At 44.5% G+C, this 18,096-nt stretch overlaps 3 protein-coding genes across 3 annotated transcripts in view; 1 reads left to right on the forward strand and 2 right to left on the reverse strand.

Moving 5' to 3' along the window:
• Window positions 1-1,517: 1,517 nt before the first annotated feature.
• Window positions 1,518-9,806, reverse strand: aasdh (aminoadipate-semialdehyde dehydrogenase). The gene is given in 15 exon segments (XM_023393205.2): window positions 1,518-1,936; window positions 2,385-2,516; window positions 2,596-2,721; window positions 4,064-4,227; window positions 4,302-4,989; window positions 5,069-5,181; window positions 5,260-5,596; window positions 7,092-7,264; window positions 7,375-7,490; window positions 7,573-7,814; window positions 7,908-8,100; window positions 8,177-8,321; window positions 8,324-8,435; window positions 9,048-9,168; window positions 9,424-9,806. Coding segments are annotated over 15 exon segments (3,321 nt in total). The 5' UTR covers window positions 9,678-9,806; the 3' UTR covers window positions 1,518-1,531.
• Window positions 9,807-10,290: 484 nt separating this feature from the next.
• hjurp (Holliday junction recognition protein) lies at window positions 10,291-14,203 on the forward strand. The gene is made up of 9 exons (XM_023393196.2): window positions 10,291-10,436; window positions 10,609-10,672; window positions 11,419-11,474; window positions 11,582-11,615; window positions 11,716-11,741; window positions 11,824-11,899; window positions 12,026-13,564; window positions 13,655-13,697; window positions 13,787-14,203. Exons 1-9 carry the CDS (start codon window positions 10,359-10,361, stop codon window positions 13,794-13,796), a joined length of 1,926 nt encoding a protein of 641 aa, XP_023248964.1. The 5' UTR covers window positions 10,291-10,358; the 3' UTR covers window positions 13,797-14,203.
• Window positions 14,204-14,287: 84 nt separating this feature from the next.
• ppat (phosphoribosyl pyrophosphate amidotransferase) overlaps window positions 14,288-18,096 on the reverse strand; it is a 13,029-nt gene continuing 9,220 nt past the window's right edge. The window contains exons 4-11 of the mRNA XM_023393203.2: window positions 17,412-17,524; window positions 17,182-17,327; window positions 16,889-16,961; window positions 16,649-16,800; window positions 16,439-16,566; window positions 16,136-16,357; window positions 15,782-15,902; window positions 14,288-15,018 (exon numbers count right to left, since the gene is read on the reverse strand). Coding sequence (XP_023248971.1) covers window positions 14,843-15,018; window positions 15,782-15,902; window positions 16,136-16,357; window positions 16,439-16,566; window positions 16,649-16,800; window positions 16,889-16,961; window positions 17,182-17,327; window positions 17,412-17,524 — 1,131 coding nt within the window. The 3' untranslated portion in view covers window positions 14,288-14,842. The remainder of the gene's footprint in view (window positions 15,019-15,781; window positions 15,903-16,135; window positions 16,358-16,438; window positions 16,567-16,648; window positions 16,801-16,888; window positions 16,962-17,181; window positions 17,328-17,411; window positions 17,525-18,096) is intronic.

Genomic DNA, 18,096 nt, shown 5'->3' on the forward strand with positions numbered 1-18,096 from the left:
CTCCACCCGTCCAGCTCCACTCTGGGCTCTGGCACACTGCCCCTCGGCATCACCTCCCCCTCCCAAAACTCCCATCTCTCACCACGAAAACCCTGCTGACTGTGAAACAAGTAGAGCCCTCCATCACCTGACCCCACACACACACACACACACACACACACACACACACACACACACACACACTGGCTGGTACTATTATCATCATTATAAAGTGCGCTTCACATTCAAATATTCCAATACAACTGCACAGATATATGTAAACAACTGTTGCGAGCATGCACACACTGTAAACACACACTGTATATGTCCTGAGACGACGGTCCTCAGCAGCCAATCACAACCATGGCTGACCATTGCAATAGCCAACCCCATTTTATTATTATTTTATTTCCAGTTTGTAGGCGACGATGTCACCATGGTTGTAAATAAACCACCTGCTCAACACAGTAGAAGTGTTGTGTGTTAGAGAGGTGAAGCTCTGACATGTGACAGTGTCGGATCAGCTGAGGGGAACTGTCTGAACCGTGTTTTAAGGGCTACCAGTACTAACAATAACTCAGCTGAGGGAGGGATGTTTATGTGAAGCAGCGGGTCGATCTGTGTTGAAACGATACTGTGTCTCTTCTCCGAGCCTCGTTTGTCATGTACAGAAGAAGAAGAACAAGAAGAAGAACAAGAACAAGAATTTTCTCTTTTTTTTTTTTTTTTTTTTTTTACACTCATACTTGGAAACTTTATCGTAACAAACTCTCACTGTGTCCGTGATTACTGTGACGGCTGTCCACCGAGCTATTGTACAATTCTGCCATTATGAAGTAACAGAATCTGAAATAACCACGCGGTGTTTGCACCTGAACACAGCACTGAAGTGTTACCGGGCATTTGGACAGTGAGCTGAGCTGCACACACACCGACCCTCACAGCTGTGTGACGGTTTGCTCTGGACGTGACGGACACGACACCTGCTTGCTGTAACATGCGACTCTCGTACCTGTCCTCCTGTGACGCACCTGTGTTCGTGGGCTCGACGCCTCCACTTCCTCGTTAATGTGATACGATCTGACACGATGTAAAAGAAACATTTCCTCTATAACACAAAAAAGAAAAAAAAAAAATCCTACTGCATTCTCATTTCTTGCCACTCACTTAATGATCTGTATGTATGTAGGTATGAACTGTATGTGAGTGGAAGGCGTTAGCAGAGCTGCGGTCAGAGAGAGTCACTCTGTCATTTCGTTTCTAACTTTGGTCGTGCACAATAGTGTAGTGTACGCAGTGTTATATGTAACAAAAAAATGTTTGGTATTATTTGCACTTTTTTCTCCCACTTAGAGATATTCATGAGAAGATTCTTAAGGAGATACAAAATGTTATGAATAATGTAAATTAAATACTGATGTCTGAACCGCAGGAGTGTAGACTCATTATTTCTGCTCTACATCTAAAACCCTGAACTTTAATTAAAATCCTGTTTCCGCTCTGACACAGATACAGACGCTTCATTGTTTGTTATAAAAAAAAAAAAATACATTTAATCCTTCTCTGCTTCCTCTTGGACACTCAGCTTCAAACAATACACAGAGTCATTGCGGCACCCGATGACAAGAGACTGTTCATACACCACCGGGGATGAGAACAGCTCCCCGGGCAGAGTGTGCGAGGCCAGCGTTTGTCCGTTGAGACCGTCCAGGATCCAGACGGTGCCGTCTGTGGAGGCCAGCCCCACCAGATCCCCCGTCCTGCCCACAGCGGCGCCATCGAACACACACGGGCTGGAGTACACTTTGCCCGACGTCCGGAAAGTCCAAACCAAAGAGCCGTCGGCGCAGTTCAGACAGTACAGGTGACCGTCGTGAGATCCACACAGGAGCCTCCGCTGGTCAGGTGTGACGCACGGAGACGAGAAGACGGGGCCCTTTGTTGGAAACTGCCACACCTGCGGAGAAACACAGGAGTCACGTTGGAGAATGACGTCACTTACAAGTTGGCATGTGTGTGTGTGTGTGTGTGTGTGTGTGTGTGTGTGTGTGTGTGTGTGTGTGTGTGTGTGTGTGTGAAGCCAGTAACGGTCACAACAATAAAAAGTATCAACAAGAAGGTTTATAGCTTCAACACAGAATGCTGTCCTCTGTTCTCTGACTGTTTATGACATGTTCAAATAAAACAGTCAAACAGAAACTGTAACTGTCATCAGATCAGAGCAGATGCTGTTCATTCCCTCAGGATCATATAAACAGAAGTCAGTATTTGAAAGAGTGACTTTTAAAAATGAATTTATTGAATATTCTGTATTAAGTTATTTCATTAATAAGGTAAAAACACAGAGGGATCCTGTCACTTGGAGCGCAGCGGAGGAAGACTCCAGTCTACCTTCTTCCTCTCACCAGTTTCCCCGTGTTGCTGAAGCAGCAGATGTTTCCATCCACTGAGCCGATGGCGACGCCACCAGAGGAGGCGTTTGGTGACGAGAAGAACGGGACGTCTCTGCGGACAGACCACAGCACCTCTCCACTGTCCTGGGGAAGAGAAGAACATCAGCTACATGCTTCATTCACTGAAGGTCGATGACTGAAGTCTGTGATTGTCTTCACTCACTGGGTGGAGGCAGAGCAGGTGACCCCCCAACGACGCCACATACAGCTGCCTGAGGGTTGGCTGCAGCCAGGGGGAGGAAAACACGGCCCCTCCCCCACAGTGACGTTTCCAGACACACTGCTGAAGCTAAAACATCAGTAATATAATTTTGTTAAAGTTTGGTCACAAGAACAGAAGATACACAAGTCAGAGATGTCACAGCAAACTAACACACACTCCAAGTGTTTTTAGGTTCTATGACTTCTATTTCTAGACATTCTGTCTTATTCTGTTTTCATTTCTATGATGCAGAAGGTACCTGGTACCTGGGTGGTGGAGTCATTGTTGATCATCAGCACTAACTCTGGTCTGTTATTTGTTCCAAAGTGCTAAATCGTGTGGTGAAGCAGCTCCAGAGGACCTGAGAGCAGCTGAGGTGTTGAAACTCAAAATGTTCCTCTTCAGACTGGCTTTTAATTGAATATGATTTTGTGTCATTAATCACTTTATTTTCTATTACAGCTGCACAATTAATTGAAATATAATCGAAATCTGAATATGGCCAAGAGCAATATCCAAATTGTAGGAGTTGCAGTTTTTTTCGATGAAGGTAAAATGTGTCACAACATTATGGTGCATTGTTAGAACCATAAGTGTTGTACAGAGACACCCTGACCTACAGATCATATTCTCCAGATGTAAAGGAACATGTTATTTTGGTATAATTCCAACAAAAATCCCATTATCATTATTTTTTTAATTTTTTTCAATGAAAATTAAGTGAAAAACGATAATTCCAACTGAAATCTGGATTCATATAACAATGTCGGCTAATTTCTTTCTTTAAATTTTTTTTATTGTATCTATGTTGTGAATTGTATTTTATTCAATTTCATCTGTTTTGAAAATGAAAACGTCTTTGTATAGTAAGACATAAAAAGTCATAGTATAGTAAGGTATAAAAAAAGTCATAAAAAGGTCATAGTATATTAAGGCATAAAACTTCATAAAAATGTCTTTGTATAGTAAGGTATAAGAAGTAATGAAAATGTGTTAGTATAGTAAGATACAAAACATCATAGTTTAGTAAGGTAGAGGAAGCCATAGTATAATAAGGCATAAAAAGTCATAAAAACGTCATAATATTCATGGTGACATTTTCATGGGATTTTTTGACAAAAATTAAACTCATACTTTTATATATCCACCATTTTCTGCTTCCTCCTGCTAGGAACCCTAACTGCTAGCCTACAGATGACAGAAGCTATGGTTAGCTTGCTAGTTAATGCTACCAAGTTCACTCAAATATTGGTAGGGACAATTCTGTCCTCCCAAAATATGGGTAGGGACATGTCCCTACCATCCCTACCCAAACCTATGCCTTTGGTCTGAAGCTCTTCGAGCCGCACTAACCTGTTTGAAAAGTTCTATTTCAATAAAGTTTGACTGATTCAGAGCCTCAGTGTCTCTTCATGTCAAACACACTCACCTTTGGGTTCAGGGCATAAACATGTCCATCATGTGAGCCCACCATCACCAGACCTGTGTGGGGATCCACAGCGGGACAGCTCTTCACAGCATCTCCCGTCTCAAATGTCCACCGCGTCTTTCCAGAAGCAGCGCACAAAAAATACACAGAGCCGTCATAGCAACCTGGAGAGACAGAAAAATACACCTTAACTGACAGTTACGGTTGAACACAAGATATTGAGAGAATTGCTGCTGACCTATAACCACCAGAGTCCCGCAGTGAGACATGGCAGCCGACGCCTCGATTCTGTCCCCGAGGACTCGCTCCCACACGAGGCTCCCGGTGTCCAGGTCTAAAGCCTGGATCCTGTGAGAGTGTGAACCGATGAACACGGTTATTTGGGTAGAATCTGACCTGTGATCTGTTCTTTCATGGACCAGAAGCACCGGCGAGGCGTCCACACATCTGCCTGTATCTGAGGACCAGCTCAGACTGAGGCCCAGAGCAGCAGCTCCCCATTTCTCAGTCTGGAGGTTTTTACTCGTCTCCTCATTCCTGACGTTGATTTCCATCACATCACCTGCTCGTCTTATAACTTTCACAGCCCGTCTCTCCTGCTGCGGCCTCTCTGCCACTCTAGACTCAGACTGTGTGCGTTGTCTCTTCACTAGAACAACAGGGGGAGCGTCAGTTTGCCGCTTCTTGGCCTCAGGAAGTGATGATGTGCTGTTCTCAAGCGGCAGCATCAGTGTTGCTCTGGCAACGCAGCGCAGGATGTCAGAAAAGGTCCCGTCAAGTATAACCTCCAACAGTTGTGGTGCGGGGACTCCCACAACAGAGAGGATGTCCTCACACAGGTGCAGCGCCTTCAGAGAGTCGCCTCCACTCAACAGGAAGTTGGATTCCTCGTCAATGGTCACAGCTTCAGCAAAACCTAAAGCCTCCTGTTGACAGACGGGTCACAGTGTTGAGTCTGAACACAAGAAGACAACAGGGGATTTAAATGTGGGGCTGTGTCATCACCTGCCACAAAGACTGAAGGGTTTGCTTTAGTTGGCTGACGTCTCCCTGCGAGGACTCCGCTCTGTGTCTCTGTCTGTGGTATATTCTCATAAGAGCCTCCATGTCCACTTTACCTGCCGAGATACAAACATTAAAAGCTGAATGAATGAGCCGCTGTGTCTCCACCGCAGTGACTAGCGTCCCGTGCTCACCATGACGAGTCAGGCTTAACGCCGGGATGAGGACCAGCGTGTCAGGAACACTGTATGACGGCAGCAGCAGAGACAGCCGGTCCACTATCAGTCTGCGCAGGTCTCCGTCTGCACCGCCCGTCTCCTCCTCCTGGTGGTGGTGCTTTACAAGGGAAGGGAGGTGGTCCTGATACTGACCAAGACCCGAGGGTGATTTCCCCTCACACTGCTGTACAGATGTGAGAGGAGACGCTGCGGTCTGGTCTCCAGATGTAGACGCCACAACAAAGGCGAGCAGCCGAGAGCCGCCAGACAGACCCACAGCACAGGCCTCCACCTGAGGCAGACTCACGATGAGCTGACGGAGGAAAACAAAAATACTTCTGTCATCCATCCAGGCAGGATTATTCTTTTGCTGATGCACAGAAGCAAGATTTATTTATATATTTGGTTATTTATAATCCAACTGGTCTCCTGATAAAATGTAAACCAAGAGAAGTATCAAGCTCTCTCTTTATGGAAAACTAGAATCACCTCCTCGTGGTTGTTTCCCTCCTCCACTCAGACTAGTGTCAGGTCACATCCCTGTTTATCCTCAGTCATATAATTGTGAATTCATGAGTAAATGGTAAAAAGTGATTTCTTAGATCACTGTGACCTTGTCCTTTAACCTTTGACCCTCAAAATCTACTCAGTTCATCCTTGAGTACAAGTGATTGTTTGTGCCAAATTTGAAGAGGTTGCGTCTAGGAGTTACTGAGATATCGTGTCCATGAGAATCGGACGGATGGACGGACAACCTGAGAACACTGTCGCAGTGCAGAGGAATAAAAAAATTGCACTTACTCAAGAAGCAGAGACTTTCATGGCAGAAAATTTACCCCATGACTGAAGGAAGGGAGCAAGTGTTTTGTCTCTACTTTTGAATTCTTATGCATTTTACTGCTTTTTGAACCGAACCTGGTGGATGAAGGGACGAGACACGTTCCAGAGAAGAACTCATTCCACTTTGGAGCAGATCCGGATCATTTGCTATGAATTAGATTTTTTTTCCTCTGAAGTCTGGTGTATGTTGTTTGACACTGACCTTCTGGTTCTTATTTTATTCTATTTCATTTATTTTGTTGTGTATCTGTTGCTGTAGAAACAGTAAAATGAAACAGACATCTATTTTAAAAAACCTGAACATTAAAAAAAACTAACTACAAGTAATGGCCATTTAAAGCTGCACCAATCAATATCTTCATAGTAACAATTGATTAAATGACTGGATGTGATGTAGAAAGGAGTCACATGACAGAGAAACATCATGTAACTCTGTAATTCCACTGTACGGAGCGTTTTAGCTTCTTTCAGTCACAGTTTTGGTTCGAATGATCTGCAGATTTAATGTTTTGCGTCACTCCCACAAACTGACTCTCATTAGCAAACAGACGAACACAGTCAGTAACGAGCTGCTGAACAATGTGGAGCGTTTAGCAGCTAAAGAGCCACAGATTCTTCACAGGAGCTGCTGCAGACCAAAATGAAGCCGGTGTGATGTCGGCAAAGGAGGCGCTGATGCTGCTCCTGCTCTGGTTTTTATAAGCTTTTAATAGTGTGTGTTGCATCGCCACCTAGTGGCTAAAGAAGTCAACTGTTACTGTTTGAACTTCAGCTTCAGATCAACACGTCTACAAGCCTTAAAACTTTACATGAACTCTACATTAGCAAGTGTTCAGACCATCAACTCCTTTTTATTGCCTTTAATTTGTGTATTTCGACGTAGACACATTCATTATGTTGACATTCCCTTTCTAGAAACTTGAGTTACTACTAAAAAATACACAGTGTAAACATAGGAAACATCTTACCTGCTGCACGCCGTCCAGGTTCACCCGTTTCCCATGGCGTTTTATCAGCCTGTCTCTGCGTCCCAGGTAGTACAGCTGGGCGTCTTTAACGTTCACCCAGTCTCCGCTGGCTCTCATCGTCCCGGGGACGACGGCCTGCTCCTCGTCCAGGAGACACACTCTGTCCTCTCCACCTGCGTCAAGCATCACGTGGATTTAATTCACCACAATTAGATCTACATGCGTGTGTGTGTGTGTGTGTGTGTGTGTGTGTGTGTGTGTGTGTCAATGAGCTCTTTCTCACCTATGAACACCTGTCCTTCTCCCTCTGTAACAACGCAGCCATGTTCATCTCTGACCTCCACCAGCGTGTCCATCAGAGGAGTCCCGAGAGGCACTGAGGACGCCGCGCTGGAGGGACTGTGATGTTAAATAAAGTTGTGTTAAAGCTGCAGCTAAAACCAAGAAGCAGATTTAATAATAGATGGTTTTAAACACTCACGGGTCTCTGGCCTGCAGCAGAGACTGTGGGACTCTGCAGCAGCAGGCCCAGCAGGACACCTCAGTGATGCCGTAGATGTTGTAGATGTGTGTTTTGTTGTCCTCGTGTCTCCAGCTCCTCAGCACAGCCGGCGAGGGACAGGCCTCTCCGCCCAGAGCCAACACCCGCAGCGAGGAGCCAGGCGACAACACTTCCTGTTTGAGGAGGCGATGCCCGAAGCGGCTGAGCAGAGTGGGTGTGACCTGTGGAAACAAGAAAACACCACATTACAGAGACAGACAAGGATGTGGATGCCAGAAGAAAAAAAAAACCGTCCGTGATGAAGTGACTCCTGCCTGAAGGACGGTCGTCTCATGATCCCTGAACAGCAGCTGAGCCAGTCGACTGGGCGTTTTCTTGATCATAGAGGGAACCATGAGGAGCTGAGCCCCGGATGATAAGGCCAGGAAAATATCCACCACAGAGGGGTCAAAGGTTAAAGGCGAGGCCAGGAAAACCACATCACGTGCACTCACCTGAAACAACGATCTGAGCAGAGAGAGGAGCAGGTTTTAGAATATCCATCAAAATAAAGCTCCAGAGACAAACAGGTGTAATCACTGACCTCAGGTGGAGAATATTGGGGAGGATACACTTGTGTGGTACCCGCACAATCTTTGGGAGGCCAGTCGTTCCAGATGTGTGCAGCACATACGCCAGGTCCCAGCTCCCAGAGTCCTTCTCCACCTGGGCCACAGTCTGCTGTGTGTCTGGTCTAGCTCAGCGACTGGCAGCAACTCGACTCGTACCACTGTTAGTTTGAACTTGGACAACACCAAACACACCTCCACCGACATGTGTGTGGCCACAGCTGTCTGGAAACGCTTGATGGGAAAAGGAAAGAAAATCAATGTAAATATTCACTCAAAACAGCGACTGAGAGGGAAACTGCTGATAAACTACAGTACAACATACAACGAGAGGATTCCTTCAGTGGAAATACAAAGTAAAGTGATAAAATACGGATCTTCTGTATGAGTTATTGTGCTGCGCTCAGGTTTTTGAGGCACTAGATGTTTTTTATATTTCGACCCAGGCTGGATTTGTGTGAGTGAATCTGCACCACTAAAGAACAATATCAGCTAAATGGCTCCTGACTTATTACCTAATATCGTGATCTTTTCTTAGAGGCGCTGCATAACAATATATTATATAATATATATGCATAATATTAATTTACTTGAATTCATATTGTGCTCACATTGGATGTTTTCTCTACTTCAGGCTGTGATTTCCACAGATTGACTGTCACTCAGAAAACCTGGAGTCAGGTCGTATTATTTCACCACAGGCGCATTAAAGGGGATCTGGGTTCAGGCTCATAATAACAGACAATATTACATATAGCTGAACCTGAACATGTCTTTACATACTATTATTGAGCTTCTGATCTGCACAGTTTTATATTTGCATGAATAAAATATGAAGTACTGAACCTGCAGAAGGTCAGTCTTCACAGCACAGTACTTGAGGCCACAGCGGGTCATGACTCTGGCAGAGAGAAGTCCTGGAGCCTCGGGGTCCAGTGGGACGTAGGCAGCAGGAGATTGAAGGATCCTGGCGAACAGCGAACCATGATGAACATTAATCATAATGTTTTTCATTTTAGATCAATACTTTTAATAATGTTTATGTTCATTTTAAGTATTTTCTTTTCATGGGAATCACTTGGTGCAGGTCATTTCTTTGTTTTAAAGCACTTTCTGCTACATTTCTTGTATGATAGGTGCTATACAAATAAAGTTTATTATTACTATTTTTATTATTGTTATATATATTATCATATACAAATATACACAGCAGCGGACTCACCCTAGGATCCACACAGGTATGAACAAATCATCACGGCAGTACAGCCCGATGACGCCGTTACTAGCAGAGCAGTTCTCCCGTAAGATCAGAGACAGTTCGCCGGTCAGTTCAACCAGGTCTCGGTACAGCAGAGACACCGGGCTCCCCGACACCGGGCTCCCCGACACCGGGCGGCCGTCGTATGTCACGGCGGCTCTGTCAGGATGCTCAGCGGCAGCGGCGGATACAAGCTCCTGCAGCGTCCCGGCAGCCATACTGATGAGAGGTTCACGGACCGCTGGCTCACTGAGTGTCGGTACCGGTTCTGGACAATAACATATCTCACATCATTTGTTATTCAGTTGAGGCGGATGAGGTTTTGTTTATATCCAGACAGAACACGTTTGTCGACTGAAGATGACGCATTACATTACAATGACGTCTCACTAATGGGTCGTTCGCGTCACTGACTGAAACTCTGAATTATCATAGTTAGTCTAAACAACAATGTAGAAAAAACAAAAACAATCACAAAAAACACAGATTTGTCGTTATTGAAGTTCGTGAGTTTAAAGACGGCGAAAAGGTATTTGTTTTAAACGTCTGCGTGTGATGTTTTACCATCTACCCACCCAAATATTGTTTTAACTATTGATACACAGAATTATTGCTGACATAAAAAAATATTTGCGCAACTATATCGTTGCTACACATGGGCACCTCCACTGTAAAAAAACAAAACAAAGAGTTTTTATTTGTACTTCAAATTGAAATATTTAAACACGCTATTTCTAAGCATGATAGCATGAGTTCCTAGTAACAGTGAAGGCACCACATTTCCGTTGTCCAATCACCGTTCGCTCTTTTGTGACAGAAGGATTTTGAACCCGAAAGCGCCTGAATCCTGCTGCTTTTCACCGTCTGTAAAGATCAAGAAAACGCATTTCACAAGCAACATGGACGCTCATTTACACGATCGACTGCATGAAAATGGCTTTATCTTCAAAAAGTCACTGGAGCGAATCATTGACAAGGTGAGTTGTGGCTGTTGTCGTCGGGCGGAGGTAACGTTAGCGTTAGCGTGGGGTAGCTAACGTTAGCGTTAGCGTGGGGTAGCTAACGTTAGCTGGAGTTAGCTTTAAATGTAAACTGTAAAAATGTGGGAAAAAAACCGAGCGTGCTAACCTCTGCTGTTGTTTTCCACAGTATTCAAAGCTTCAGTACCAAGACGGGGGGTATGAGGTGGACCTGGACAACACAAAAACCCTAAGTAAGATAACTATAAGCTAATATAACTGCCGGTGGGTCAATGCAAGAAACTGTCCCTGTATGAATATAAGGTCACAGAGAGGTGGACGACAGAAATATTATTAACCGTTATTTATTCAGCTGAATGCACATAAAAACAATTCATGAACAGATAGTCCAAAAAGAATCTACAACACAGTGTAAATAACAAACAATAAAAATATATATTAAAAAAAACACACGAGGAAAATATAAAACATAATAGATGCCAAGATTATAAAACACAGCCATTTATCCAGTGAATGAATAAAATAAAATAAAAGTCTCATCAGTTTTCTGTTTTGGGAAGGTTTAAATCTTGTTTCTAAAATGTGGATAACTTATAAACTGTCCATTTTTAAAGAGCTCTGTCTGTATCTTAGTGTGTCCGGGGCATTAAATCCAAATTCAGAGTTAACCTTAGGTACAGTTTGGTGTGTACCAACTGAAATATAAATAATTTCCCAGTAAAGGATTTGTAAATAAATAGAAACCAATGCACGTTATCTCCTTCCAATAGAGAGAATAAACGGTGCATAGAAATGAAACAGTGCTGACAGGATGAATACGCCAAATAAAGTTGACTAAAAATACAAAATTTGACAGATTGATCAATAGAGATTGATGTTAGTTACAGCCGTGCTGTCGTTTGTTTATGTCTTCAGTTCAGTAGTCTGTCACCTGGTCTCATTGTGTATCTCTTCTGTCTTGACTCCTTGCATGGTGAAGCTCTTGGACAATACATGATGCTGTCAAAACAAGAACTGAACAAGCTGGATTCAAAGGTTTGTGTCACTCTGCAGCCACTTATAACACAAAGAGCATTCACCTGATTTAGAGAACAGTTTTTATATCAGCAGACTTTATAATCAAACACACGTCTTCTCCTCAGAGCCTGAGAGATCTGAGAGAGGAGTCATTGAGAGGTTAGTATCAATCACCTAAAAGGAGAATAGTAATTATTGTAATTAATTGTAAATGAATCCTATACTTCATCTAATTATTTTGACATTCCTTCCACCACAGTGCAGGACATTACAAGAAACTCTCAGGTAATTTTACCTTTTATTTATTAAACAGTTGTGTCTTGAAAATCGAACATCTAATGAATTTACTATGTTTCGTTTTCAACAGTTGGACGTCACGCAACAAGATGGCGAAGCTGATGAGACTTGTGTATCCTCTGGCCAACATTCTTGGGATGATTCCGGTAAGAGGAAGAAGAAGAATTTTTAAACACGACTTGGATGGACAAGTTATGGCAAACACTGATCTGACGCAAGTTTTATTTGTGGTCTCAGTTTAGGTAACGTCTCTTTTCCTCTCTTACCTACAGGGATGTCTAGAAGTGACACGACCCAGCTGACTGTGAGCCCTTTGGATGAGAGTCAGAGAAACGTCTCTGAAACCGAGCTCCAGCCTGAAGATCAAGACGAGGAACTGGAAATGACTCTGAGAAGTCACGGTAGCTCCTTTGTGGAGCTCTACCCCAGCATGATCAGTCGAATAAACAGGGCCCGACACCGGCAGAACGTCTCTGAGGCCGCCGACTCTGTGCTGAGGAGGTACCGCAGGTGGCGGCAGCAGCCGAGCAGGAGCAGTCTCAACAACACCTTCATTGTGACACTGAGGAACACCAACAGCAACCCAAGAAAGATGACCAGCAAGATGCTGCACACGGAGAACTTCAACCCAAAGAAAAGGTTGTACACGAGGGTCGAATCTGTCCCTCGCTCGATCAATCTGCAAGCGCAGCAGCCATCTCCTGAGAGAGGGAGGGGCTCGCTGAGAAGAGAGCAGCACCAGCCTATCCTCGTCATGGACCTCTCCGGTGGCCCTGACACCTCTCAACTCAAAGACAACTCTTTGAATGAGACCTTCACTGTGTCTGAACGGTCCCTGCTGGGAGAACGGCCCTGCACTTACACCGCCAGTCCTTCACGATCTTACTACCCTGCTGCGAAAGCGTCCTCGGACCTGTCCCTTAGGTCTAGAAGGCTTTCTCTCTCGGCTCACTCGGAGCAGGCTGCTGGTTGCTCCATGTATGCGTCAGAAATCAGCACAGTTAAAGAAAGAGCTGATAATTACGGCTCCCCGGTCCGGCAGAGTCCCTTAAAGGCAAGGATGATGACCAGCCTCAAAACATCACCTCACGGCTTTTTTAGGAGCCCCAGAAAATTTTCTGTGGAAAGCTTTTCCAGAGAAGCTCCGGGGCCCAGATCAACGTCCAGCTCTCTGTCCTCTCCTCCACAGAGGCCCTCTGTGCCGCTGAGGCTGCTTTGCCCTCAGGACTCCCACCTCTCCCTCCAGCCACAGCTGCCTTCACCTCAGCCGGCCGCAGCAGCAGGTCGTATCAGGCTCCGGCGGCACCTTTCCTTCGACTCCTCGCAGCCTTCGATCTCTGTCTCCTACTCACCGAAGAAGCTTGACGAGGACTTTCTGAAACTCTACCACAAGTTCGTCTGCCAGAACAAATCCTCTTTCTTCAACAGCCAACCCTGCCGTCTCTGTGCTAGAAGCTCTGAGGCCAGCAGAGGCCCCTCCTCCTCATCTTTGGCGGCCCTCGCCTTGTCGCCTCACCGCTCCGTCCTGAGGAAACGCCACAGGGAGTTTGGCTGGGGCGGTAATCCGCAGTCCAAACGCTCCAGGGACGAGAGCTGCACATCCTCCCCAGGGTCCAAACGCCACGGGAATGAGATGCTGCGGCGCCGTCTCTCTCTGGCTAAGCTGTCTCATGATGACCTCCCCTACAACTCCAGTAAACACAGCGTGTTTCACAAATCCAGCACGCAGCAGCAGCAGCAGCGTTCTGCACATCAGGAAGTCGGGATGAGACCAGGATGGCCTGTATGTGCAGCGGAGTTCTCCGGCCTGGGTAACCCTCCTCCATGAAACACTGCATTATACAGAACTTATTTCAGCCCCGTCTGCTGTTAAATTCATTAAATGATATTTATTTTAACAGGACGTTCACTTCAGAGCAGAATGGCAAACGGCTTCTCCCCCAGGTAATTAAATTAAATTCCTGTGTCCTACATGTTCTCCAGCGTTCCTGCGTTCTCTGAATCCTCCTCTCCTCTCCCCCCAACATGTGCAGAAAATGGTGAACATGGATTACACCCGTCGACGAACATCCCGCCCTCGGAGGTTTAACAACAGGAGCCAGGATGGAAAATGATTCATATTTTGTCACGTAACAAATATCAGAGGATCATGTAGCAGTGTGATGGTTCCAGTCCGAAGACTGGTGGAAGTGGAAACTGAAGTTCATCAGGTGACAGAGCAGGTGAACTCTGTTGCTTCAGTCTGAGCTCAGGAAATTCTTTTTACTAAATCTCTGTTGAGACGTTAAAGTGCTCATTGTTTTCCATCTTCGTGTCTGTTTTTTAAAAAGATTTTACTCTTAAAATCACCGATTCGTTTGAATGACGTCGTTCATCCTGTTGTTTGTTCTGTTACTTAATTTTATACTTTTTGTGCTGTTTTACATTAAATACATGAAGTTACTACAGCATCATATTCATTGTAATATCTGTTTATTATTCAAATAAAATTCTATTTCAATGTGAAGAAGCTGTTTCTGAAGATAAAAACACTCTTGTTCTCGTTGCATTTTTCTGTTTATTATTTAATTTTTCCATTATAAAGTTCAGAAAACAACATTCCCATTCAGACCCAAAACAAAAGAAACACAGTGTTGAATTTTAGATAAAGGTAGAAAAGTAAACTAGATTAGGAAAGTATAGATAATTTCACTTTTTGGTCACTAGCCTTGTGCGCTTCTCTGACCTGATGAACTCTATGTAATGCTCATGTTTGTTAAGGCTTGGAATGTGAAAACTAAAGTAGTTCTAAGACTCATGAAAATACATTTACAAGATAATCTTCAAAAAGGGGGGGAAAAAAAAGAAGCATTAGTGTTGTGTGGTCAGATGTGCACCTGTAATCAGTGACACCAGGATGTAGTAAACACCTCTGCAGGTGAAACTACGACCACTAGAGGTCATCAAAAGCAACATTTCAACTCCTGTTATCAGAGCAAGTGGTTGTGTAATTCCAGGTTCTCATCCAGTCTATGGGGAACATTTCATCAACATGTGGGAGCCTGCAGCGACTCCACGGAGCCGCTGTAACCATGGCGATGGTACAGCGGTTACCACTCCAGCTCCACCGGATATTTCCCAGTCAGGCAGGCGGTGCAGTGGCCCACTCTCCTGCTGGGCTTGTTACTGCTGCTGATCATGTTGTCCTTCTCCTGGAGGGAGGCGATCCCCTCCTGGACGGCCGACACCAGACCCTCCACGGTCAGATACTGGACACTGTCCGCTCCTACACAACAGTTCAAGTGTTAACTTTATGTGATCCAGGTGTCTGTCTGTCTTCTAACATTCCTCTGGTACAGATCCTGTCTTTGCTTAACGTTTCACTTTTATGTCCTCTTGGCTTTTATTCAGACTTTTTTTTTTTTTTACAGTTCACTTCCTGTTCCTGTGCGTGCACTGCTCCGTTCTGCAGAAACCCAAACTGGACCGTTTTTTCATTGAGATTTTCTTTCTTTTTGTTTGGAAACAAAGAAAAAAAAGACCACGTGATTTTGTTTTTGGATTAGAATTAAAAGTTAATTAATATAAGTTCCTGTTTTGGTTTCAAACTAAATAATGATAAAAAAAGAATTGCCAAAAACCAAAAATGGACCAGTTTGATTGGTTTTTTATTTGGTTTTCACGTTTTGGTTTTCAATCAAATGACGTATGAAGTATGGATTATCTGATGATACCTGAATCAAAATGATCTATTTTCTGTTTTTGTCAATTCCTCTTATTTTTTTGTTTTAAACCAAAAACAAAATCACATGGTTTATTTGTTTTTTGTTTCCAAACAAAAAGCCAGAAAATCTAATTTTGCTTTCTGCAAATTTATTTTTTCATTTCTCGTTTGGCAGAAACCGCAGAACAGGGGACAGACAGGAAGAGGAAGTGACATGTAATAAAGTCAAAATAAAAGCCAAGAGGACATAAAAGTTTAACATTAAGCAAATAAATGTTTCATCTTCCAAGCATCAGAACAGGCCGAAGTGACAGTGTGATCTCACCGATGTATCCAGCGATGTCCTGAAACTCGGGCTTGTTGGCGATGAGCTCTTCCTTGGTTGGAATATTGATGCCCATGTAACACGGGAACCTGATCGGTGGAGACGCCACTCTGATATGGACCTGTCAAAGAGTTAATACAGGTCAGTATGTGCATATACATATATATAGATATATATATATATATTTCATTGCTTTAATTTTTACTTAAGGACGGGGAGGGGAAAAGTGTTGTTTTAATATGTTTTCATTATTATTATTGTTTATTTATTTGTTTTTCTTCACCATATATCTCTAATATATATATATAGATATATATATATATACTTTGGAAGATCAATAACAAAAAAACAAACCTCTGTTGCACCAGCCTCCTTGAGCAGTTTTATAATGGGGGAGATGGTGTTGCCTCTGACAATGGAGTCGTCGACGAGCACAACTCGTTTCCCAGTGAAATTGTCCGTCAGAGCCCCAAACTTCTTGGCAACTCCGAGTTGCCTCAGGCGAGTGTTCGGTTGAATAAACGTTCTCCCGACGTAGCGGTTCTTGCACAAAACCTCTATGTACGGCAGCCCAGCCTGTGAGAGGAGGACAGAGGGCCATGAGGAGGGGGAGGAGGGGCGGTTTCTTTACAGAGGGCAGACAGGTTGAACACAGACCTGCTGAGCGTAGCCCAGTGCAGCGGGGGTCGCAGACTCTGGCACAGTGCTCACTACGTCAGCGTCGGTCGGAGCCTCGATGGCTAACTGCCGACCACAGCGCTGCCTCACAGTATAGACCATCTGTCCTGCAGCACACAGATTCAACACACTGATCATCAGCTCTCTGATGAGTATTAGAAAGAATTAGACATATTCATTTATACATACCTTCAAAAATTGAGTCTGGTCTGGCAAAATAAACATATTCAAATATGCAGAAGGCGGGGAGGTCTCCCTCAGGGCGAGGCACAACACTCAGAGACTTGACTCCATGTCTGGATATCTGGACTATCTCTCCTGGTAAGACCTCTCTGTAATACCTGAGAACCAGGTGAGACGTGACAATGTTTGTTACCCACAGTCCGACAGTTGGAGTCAGAAGATTTTACCTTGGTGGTGAAAACATACTTAGCACCGATGGACTGAAAGCTGCAGGACTCTGATGACACCACCCACCCCTCCGTGTCCTCCTCTCCAGCACCTGACCAAAGGGACAAAGACTGACGTTAATCATCCTCCAGCTCACACGTCTGACCTCTGACCTCTGATGTGACCAGACTCTCTGACTGATAACCTCTTGTGAGGCCTCTTCTTTACAGATAGCAGGAGTTCAGGTCCTTTAAGGACAAACGTCTATGTTCAGCACATACAGCGTCTCTGATGCAACTGTCACATGTGAAGAAAATAAATGTTTAGAAAACCTGGAGTGTGCAGTTTAGAGATGGGAACAAGCTGTCCAATGCAGAGTGGTCGATTTCCATAGGGGTCACGCACCGCGTAGATGACGTCTCTGAACATCATCAACAGTGAGTACGACGTCGGCGTCTCAGTCATGAGGTTTTTAATTCTGCAACCCAAAAAGAAAAAAATTATTTAAAGTGTGTGTAGAAAATGATTAATATCAAACACAGCATCGTATCACGATACTGACCTGGCAACCCAGTCGGGTGCATCCACCTCCTCCATAGGGGGAGTCAGCGCCAGCAGCTGGGTGATGAGCTCACTGTCTGAGCTGGTGGAGAGGCCCACACCATGACGCATCACCTGCACATGACACCTCAGAGTTCATTTCACTGCATGTGTTTGAGGACAGGAATTATCTCTCTCTCACTCACTCTCACTCACACACACACACACACACACACACACACACACACACACACACACACACACACACACACACACACCTTACAGTAGAGGTGACATGACTACAACTCGCACAGAACGCTGCTGCACAATGTTAACTGGCACTAGAGCAGCAGATAAACTTGTATATGAAGGTTATTGTGCATTTTATGACTAAAGCATGAAACCTTCTCTGTGTTTCTATGAACCAGGAAGTTTATTTTCAGACATGGAGGCGTCTCAGATGTGACCTCTGGGACAGGGCGGAGCCTCCCGGAGTAATGAGTGTGGTCCAGACCAAAATAGCATGTTAGCTTCTGATAAGAGTTCGCTAATGTGCAAGCTAGTCGTGTGAGTCCATGGAACACGTTTATGAGACTTGGCCTGATTATAACAATGAATGGGGCAAAAACTGGGGGAAAAAAGCAATGCTGAGGTCAATGACCTCTCAAGGTCACCAGAGGTCAGATATAAACTGCCCCCCCCCCCCC

This window comes from Seriola lalandi, unplaced genomic scaffold (genome assembly GCF_002814215.2).
Source record: "Seriola lalandi dorsalis isolate HSWRI2012SDOR001 ecotype SW California unplaced genomic scaffold, Sedor1 jcf7180002054930, whole genome shotgun sequence".
NCBI lineage: Eukaryota > Metazoa > Chordata > Actinopteri > Carangiformes > Carangidae > Seriola > Seriola lalandi.

What these genes read in the sequence shown, in the direction of transcription:
- hjurp (XM_023393196.2), top strand. Translation starts at nt 10,359, where the DNA reads ATGGACGCTCATTTACACGATCGACTGCATGAAAATGGCTTTATCTTC. An exon ending in TGGAGCGAATCATTGACAAG is followed by an intron (nt 10,437 to 10,608) that starts GTGAGTTGTGGC and finishes TGTTTTCCACAG; the next exon opens with TATTCAAAGCTTCAGTACCA. An exon ending in GAGAGAGGAGTCATTGAGAG is followed by an intron (nt 11,616 to 11,715) that starts GTTAGTATCAAT and finishes CTTCCACCACAG; the next exon opens with TGCAGGACATTACAAGAAAC.